Genomic DNA, 8,132 nt, shown 5'->3' on the forward strand with positions numbered 1-8,132 from the left:
GAAAGGTTTGTTGCGACTATTGGAAATAATAGCTGTTCAAAGGCTGATACTGTGTAGGTGGCCAGTACCTAGGAGCTGTTTCTGATAAAACTGGGGTTGATTATTAAGCTGTTCCCACCGGGTCTGCATCTTCTATTTCTATGTTGTCCTTTTTCTCTCCCAACTTGATAACTCATATTAAATATACCATCGATTATAGCAATATTTCCACCAGCTGCTCTCAAGCCGAGCCTTTCAAACCATGATCGTAAAATAATATCCATATGTGTCTGTCTTTGTTGCTGTGCCTCATAGGTTCAACTTTAACCCCATCATGTCCTTCGGCAGAGACATGGAGCTGGAGCACTTTGACGAGCGGGATAAGGCGCAGAGGTACAGCAGAGGGTCGCGGGTGAACGGGCTGCCCAGCCCCACGCACAGCGCCCACTGCAGCTTTTACCGAACCCGCACGCTGCAGACCCTCAGCTCCGAGAAGAAGGCCAAGAAAGTTCGTTTCTATCGAAACGGCGATCGATACTTCAAAGGGATTGTGTATGCCATCTCCCCAGACCGGTTCCGGTCTTTTGAGGCCCTGCTGGCTGATTTGACCCGAACTCTGTCGGATAACGTGAATTTGCCCCAGGGAGTGAGAACAATCTACACCATTGATGGGCTCAAGAAGATTTCTAGCCTGGACCAACTGGTGGAAGGTGAGCGCTATGCAGTAACTTCCAGTGGCCCCGGAGGCTAGTTCTCCCTGTCCACACACAACACGTCTGGCGCTGGGTCTCTGAGGTAGCATTTCGCCTTAGGCTCTGGTCCTTATCGGTTCACACGTTTGAGAGTTCACGTGGCTGTGCTGCCGTGTAAAAAAAAATATTGCTAATGGTATTAGGTCAGGTAGCTCATAATAATGGGCTGAGGGGAAAAGTGTCTTAATTCTACAGCATACTCTAGTTTTTTTCTCACACCCATGCTTCACTGATTTTAAGAGTCCATTTTTACATCTTTAATCACATAGTTCATATTCATTTACATCTTTAATCACATAGTTCATATTCATTTCTAGATGCGAACTGAACTTTTGCTAGTGTGATGTTTGAAAGTGCTTGAACTGAAAATAATGAATGGATCGTGACATTTTAGAGTTGAAAGGAATCTTAGATATCAAGCCCAATTTTATCGTGCCAGAAAATTCAAGTGACATGTCTGTGGTTACATGGTATTTGTGGTGATGCTGGACCACAAATTAGGTTTTCTGGCAATTCTTTCCAAAACGATGCTTTCTTTTATGTTTAAGGGATTGTTGTCTTTCTACGTTATTTGAAAATATAAAGAAATTAATCTGTTCAGTTTATTTTTAAGTCCAATTTAGGTTAACGGTAATTATCTGTTTTAGACATTTCATGTGGAAGTAGGACTATTTGGGTCCACGGACAAGGCGTGCTGTCCTGCTTTGAGCTACACTGGCCTCAGCACCGACCCCATTGGAGCAGGGCATAAAGCTTCTAATCACCTTAGACATCATAAGCAAAGGAAAATGACTTGGAGAGAAATAACTGCGATTACATTCATGCTAAAGTATAAATAAGGTAGCTGATCTTTGGAGAGAATGAATTACTTCCTAACGACGTAATACATAGCGCAAAGGAACGTGGGAAAGGAAGTTTGGAGGTTGAAGTGCATGACTTCACCCTGAATTCATCTTCACTCCAGATATATTTGCCCAGACCCTGTTGTCTTATTGGATCCTGGAGGAATCCCATGCGTGTAATGACCTTCCTCTCCTGTGCAGGTAGCAGGAGGCAATCTCGCTTGTCTTCCTTTGGAGCCAGAGTCTGTATGTAATTCAAAGCTGAGGGCTTTGTGTCTTTCTCCTGGTTTCCTTCCCTTTGTCTCTTGGCAGGCATGCCAGTGCAGTCACAGTATGACTGGACTCGAGATGGTGCGGAGTAGCCTGGCTTTGGTGTGTTTATTTTGTGGAAATTCACATCTCTTTTTGATGACTCGTCACTCTGCCAAGATGCCTGTAGACTTGGCCTTTTTCCTTCTATTCAGATGTTGGAACTTCCAGTAAATTAAAGGGGAAGAATGAACATGAAATCTTTCTGCGTGGGCTTTGATTTTTGTGCCCTGTCCTTTTCATGACCTTGGAAAATACAAGGATAAAGAAAACATTTGGTGGGATATTCCAAGGGATCTGGATAAAGATCAAAATGCAAAGTCAGGTGCATGACCAGTCACCAGACCATCTCTTTGAGGGCTGATGAAAGTATGCCAGGACCTCAAAGCACATGTTAAGAGAGCTGAGGCTTACTCCTCACCGTGCTCTAGAGTCACGTGTGCAACATCGTTGCGGGGAAGGTCACATCAGTCAGTTTCTCACCCAGACTTGATCTTTACTGAGTAGCAGCCAGAGATATTCCCGTGATTCCCATCCATCAAGGAGAAGGGGTAAGAGGTGGGAGGGAAATGACAGCATTTCACATCCAGGGACCAGCAAAGTCATGGCATGCTCCCCACAATCTTCCTTGTCAGTTTATTTTTTTTTAACACTAAAGAAAGACTGCTCTGAGAGACTGTCGTCCTGAGAATTAAAGTGATAGCTCACTGTTACTGAGCATGGGCCTTGCATGTATGAACACATTTAATTCTCACAGTAATCCCAGGAAGTAGGTGCTATTATCACCCTAATACTTAGATAAGAAAAGTGAGGCACAGTGTGGTTAATTGATCTGCTCAAAGTCACACAGCAAGAAATGATAGAATTAGGATTTGAACACAAGACGTCTGGTGTCAGAGCTTGAGCTCATAACTGCCACTAATAGGACACGGAATGGGGTATTCTTAATGGCTTTTAAAGGAAATTTTATTGTATTAGCTCCTTCTTAATAACAAATGTTTTTGACCTTGAGTTAATTCCAGGAATGACAAAAACTGCTCCCGGAAACACTTTAATTTTTTTTAAACATTTTACTTTTTTATTTTCTCCTTCCCCCTCCCTCCCCAGAAACACTTTAATATTTTCATTTGCTTCCAAATACTTTTGTTACTGATCAATATGAAGTAACTGCAGATTGAATAGTCTGATATTTAAAAAATACTTTTTGGAAAAAGTCCTTTTTTTTTTTGATCAAATGGTAACTTCAGTACAGTGTGTAAGTTAACATATTAGCTGCATTTTCAAAAAAATTTTAGTTTAAACAGATCTTTTTCCTCATAACACTCATAATTAGCATGCAGCTGCACTTAGTGTTGAAATAGCTGGAAATTCATTTAGATTTGCCTCTTTGTCAATTACATTTTTTGCTTAGTCTGTTAAAATGCAAACCGTTGCTTCATACTTGTCATTAGGTTCATATCTCTCACTTTACATACTAATTTTGTATAAACTTCAGTGCATGTTATTAGCTTCTCATTTCCCCTTCCAATATGATGACGTTTGAGTTTTGAATTAAACCTGTTTAGTGGGCTCAGTGACAAGTATATTTGATTTGTATTTGTTTAAGTTTGTTCTTTCTCACTTATTTCAGACTAAAAATTCTGAATTGCAATGACTTATGTGAAGTTCTTTGTTTATAATGGTCTCATGGTCACTTGCACTGTCTTATTATATACGGATTATGATGCCTGATTTGGTTTGAGTGTGTTGAGAGAGCTGGCGATTAGCCCTCTGTGTGTGTATGTATATACACACACAGATGCACACACAAACTTCAGAGTAAACTATGGATGACATTCTTAATTGTTTGCTTTCAAAATGGGCTTAAAAGGTTTTTTAATAATTATTTTATTTTTCAATTACAGTTGGCATACCAGATTATATCAGTTTCAGGTGTACAGTATGGTGATTTGACATTCATATAACTTATGAATTGATCACCCTGAGAAATCTAGTACACATCTGATACCATACATCGTTATTAAAGTATTATTGACTCTCTTCCCTATGCTGTACTTTACATCCCCACGACTGTTTTTATAACTGGCATTTTGCACTTCTCAATCCCTTCCCCTTTTTCCCCTCCCCCATTTGGCAACCATCAAAAGTTCTCTGTATCTATGAGTTTGTTTCTGTTTTGAGTCTTTATTTTGTTTTTTAGATTCCACATATAAGCGAAATCACGATATTTGTCTTTTACGTCTGACTTATTTCATACCCTCTAAGATTCCACATATAAGCGAAATCACGATTTTGTCTTTTACGTCTGACTTATTTCATACCCTCTAGGTCCATCCATGTTTTCACAAATGGTAAGGTTTCATTTTTTTATGGCCAAGTAATATTCCATTGTATATATGTACTATCTCTTCTTTATCCATTTGTCTATTGAGGATGGGTACTGAGGTTGCGTCCATATCTTAGCTATTGAAAATAGTGCAGCAGTGAATGTGGAGATACATATATCTTTTCAAATTAGTGTTTTGGGTTTCTTTGGATAAATACTCAGAAGTGGGATTACTGGGCCTTTCTTTGTCTCTTGTTATAACCTTCATTTTAAAGTCTATTTTGTCTGATATTGGTATTGCTATCCCAGCTTCTCCCCCACCCCCCATTTTCATGAAATATCTTGTTCATCCCTTTACTTTCAGTCTTTGTGTGTCTTTCGATCTGAAGTGAGTCTTCTAGGCAGCATATGCAAAAGTCTTGTTTCTTATCTGTTCAGCCACCCTATGTCTTTTGATTGGAGCAGTTAATTCATTTACATTTAAAGTAATTGTTGATAGATATGTAGTTATTGTCATTTTATTATCCATATTTTTTATCTTTTTTTCCTTCTTCTCAAAGAAGTCCCTTTAACATTTCTTGTAATACTGGTTTGGTAGTGATGGACTCCATTAGCTTTTTCTTGTCTGGAAAGCTGTTTATCTTTCTTTCAATTCTAGATGATAGCCTTGCGGAGTGGCCTAATCTTGTTTTTCATCACTTTGAATATTTCATGTCAATTTCTTTTGGCCTGCAAAGTTTCTGTTGAGAAATCAACTGACAGTCTTATGGGAGCTCCCTTGAAGATAACTACTTTCCTCTTGCTGTTTTTAAGATTTTCTCTTTGTCTTTAACATTTGCCATTTTGATTATGATGTGTCTTAGCGTAGGCCTCTTTGGGTTCATCCTGCTTGGGACTCTCTGAGCTTCTTGGGCTTGTATGTCTATTTCCTTCACAAGGTTAGCGAAGTTTTTTTGTCATGATTTCTTCAAATAGGTTTCCAATTCCTTGCTCTCTCTTCTCTTTCTGGTATTTCTATGATGCAAATGTTGTTATGCTTGATGTTGTCCCAGAAGCCCCTTAAACTATCCTCATTTTTTTGGATTCCTTTTTCTTGTTGCTGTTCTGATTGGGTGTTTTCTGATACCTTGTCTTCCAAATCGCTGATTTGATTCATCTAATCTACTATTGATTCTCTTTAATGTAGTCACCATTTCAGTTATTGTATTCTTCATTTCTGACTGGTTATTTTTTATGTCCATTTTTATGTTTCCTATCTCTTTGTTGAAGTTCTCACCGAGGTCATTGAGTACCCTTATAACCAGTGTTTTGAACTCTGCATCTGGTAAATTGCTTGTCTCCATTTCATTTAGTTCTTTTTCAGGAATTTTGTTCTCTTCTTTCAGTTGGGACATGTTTCTTTGTCTCCATTTTGGCTGCCTGCCTGTGTTTATTTCAGTATATTAGGTAGAGCTTCTACCTCTCCTGGTCTAGATAGAGTGGCTTTATGAAGTAAGTGTCCTGTGAGGCCTAGCGGTGTAGTCTCCCTGGTCATCTGAGCTGGGTGCTCCTGGTGTGTCCCTTGTGTGGGCTGTATGTGCCCTCCTGTTGTAGTTGAGCCTTAATTGCTGTTGCTACTTCAGTGAGAGGAGTTGACTCTCAGTCTGATTGGCTGTCAGGAGTGGCCATGTAGAGTAGAGGAGCTGGTGCTGACCCCATGGAACAGGACTCACTGTAGTGGGTCTATGGTGCCTGCTAAGTTCACCTTTTGGGTATGTCAATTATGCAAGTGCTCGGGTGGTGCTCTGGTGTGATCTGAAGCTGGCCAATGGAGGTGTCAGTTCTGGGGCCTCTTAGGAGGGGCTCTGGTGTAGGCCAAGGTCAGCTGCTGGCTGTGCCCAGTCTGGGCCACCTGATCTGAGCTACAAAGTGATCTGTAGATGGGTGCCACTGTGCTGGGCTTAGAGGTGCCTGGGAGAAGCAAAGCTGCAACTGATGTCAGGTTTCACTAGTTCTGGGCTTAGGGCTGCTTAGTAAGATGTATGGGGCACACCAAGGGCTTCTTCTCTGCCACCCTCAAATCTAAGGTGTCACCAAATTCTGTTGATTCTCCTTAAGACATTTCTTCAGTTCGTTCTCCCCTCTTCACCACTATTATAGTTTTCAAGTCCTTACTACTATTTTAACCATGTTACTTTTTTGACTGAAGGAGTGATACATTTTTCTACAGTGAGCATTGTAGAAAATTTTGAAAGATGCAAATAAATTTAAAAAATGAAGTAACTCCTTATATTCCTATCACTAGGCTCTTGTCATTTCTCTCCCGTACTCTTGGAATAGGCTAAGGTAAAAATGCATATCTTAGTTTTTCTTTTTCAGTTGGTTTTTCTTTTCTTTATAGAATCTGTATTTGCCCCGGCCTTTCCATTCCCATTACAGCCTCTCGTAGATCAGGTCCTTTAGGGCACACATGTGTCCCAGACAGTAGTCTTCAAAATGTTTTCCTGCCTATAAACCTGGCCATGAACAAACCACTTTGTGTCATACCTTTGCTTCATAATGGCTCTCCCATTTATATATGGAATAAATACACCCGCAATCTTTAAAGTGCTTCTCGCAGTGATTCTGCTCCCGTCCCTACCTTCTGTGTGGCCTTGTCTCCTGTTACCCACTGATAACAATCAGCGCTGAGCTCAGCTGCTCTCCTTTCTCGTGCTTTCCCGTCTCTGGGCTTCCCTTCTCTCCATAATGAGGGTGAAATGGGTGCCCTCCTGAGGGTGCATGACCTTGGTTAAGTCACAGCCCTGGAGTAAGACCACCTGCATTTGGGTCCTGGCTCCACCTTTGCTAACCATGTGACCTTGAGTAAGCTGCCTAACCCTTTGTGCCTCAGTGTGCCCTGTGATAAGTGGCATGCTGATACTTAGCTCATAGGGTTGTGGTGAGGATTAGAACAGGATCTGCTCTATGGCAAACATTCAGATAACTTGTTCCGCCAATAGCATCTCCATTCCTATTTCCTAAGCCTACAGGTATCCAAGTCTCCCACAATCTAAAAAATTCTTGCCTTGATCTTGCTGACCTCTCAAACCCAGAACTCGTCCATGAGAAGAAACATCAGCATTTGCTGTCTCTACCTACTCAACTTCTAACAGTACCTCATATCCTTGGTTAGCACCATTACACTGTAAGATACTTATTCATTTTATATCAAAGTCTCTAGAAGTCAGGGAGCCACTGGAGTTCTTATTGCCTAACATGTTGGCTGCAAGTACTCAATAAACATCACTGACAAAAAGAGGAAAGAGCGACTGAATGGATAAACGAATGAATGAAAGCAATCTGGCATCACTACCCAACTGAAGTGGCTACTGCAGGACCATGTGTGGCCTCCTAATGTCCATGCCATTGATCCCTTAGGAATCTTTATCTTCACTGCTGTCCCGGGAACATTGAATGCTGGTGTCTGAATCTCTCCTAGCCACATACTCACCACCCCCTTGGTTTCCATGGCTCCAGGCATCTGATTTCCCTCGATTCCCTTCAGTGGCTCCTCCGTCTCTGGGCAATCTTTAAAAACTGGTGTTGCCCTGGACTTCATTTTGTCCAACTGGATGTGGTCTCCTTGTAGCTACGGCTACCACATGCATCTACCTCCCAAACTCCAGGTCTATATTTCCAACTGCTTGCTGGACATCTCCAAATGGTTGGCTCCTAGGAGCTTCACATTCAATATGTCACAACGGAATTAATTTTCTTCCTTACCATCTAATCCAAAATTTTTCCCCTTCTCATTTTATCTATTGCGGTATTTGGGAAGTTAGCCAAAATAGAAGTTTCAATGTCATTTTTTCAGTGTCGTGGACTCATATTCTCATGGGCCCCATGTCCAGTCAATTGCCAGTTGTGGTTGATTCTGTCTGCTAAGTACTCCTTATAGTATCC

At 41.0% G+C, this 8,132-nt stretch overlaps 1 protein-coding gene across 3 annotated transcripts in view; it reads left to right on the plus strand.

Moving 5' to 3' along the window:
- Positions 1-294: 294 nt before the first annotated feature.
- DCLK1 (doublecortin like kinase 1) overlaps positions 295-8,132 on the plus strand; it is a 323,350-nt gene continuing 315,512 nt past the window's right edge. For all 3 annotated transcript variants that reach the window (XM_025049488.1, XM_025049489.1, XM_015592429.1), the window contains exon 1: positions 295-689. In XM_025049488.1, coding sequence (XP_024905256.1) covers positions 314-689 — 376 coding nt within the window. In that variant the 5' untranslated portion in view covers positions 295-313. The remainder of the gene's footprint in view (positions 690-8,132) is intronic.

The sequence above is a fragment of the Pteropus alecto genome, unplaced genomic scaffold, assembly GCF_000325575.1.
Source record: "Pteropus alecto unplaced genomic scaffold, ASM32557v1 scaffold16, whole genome shotgun sequence".
Taxonomy (NCBI): domain Eukaryota; kingdom Metazoa; phylum Chordata; class Mammalia; order Chiroptera; family Pteropodidae; genus Pteropus; species Pteropus alecto.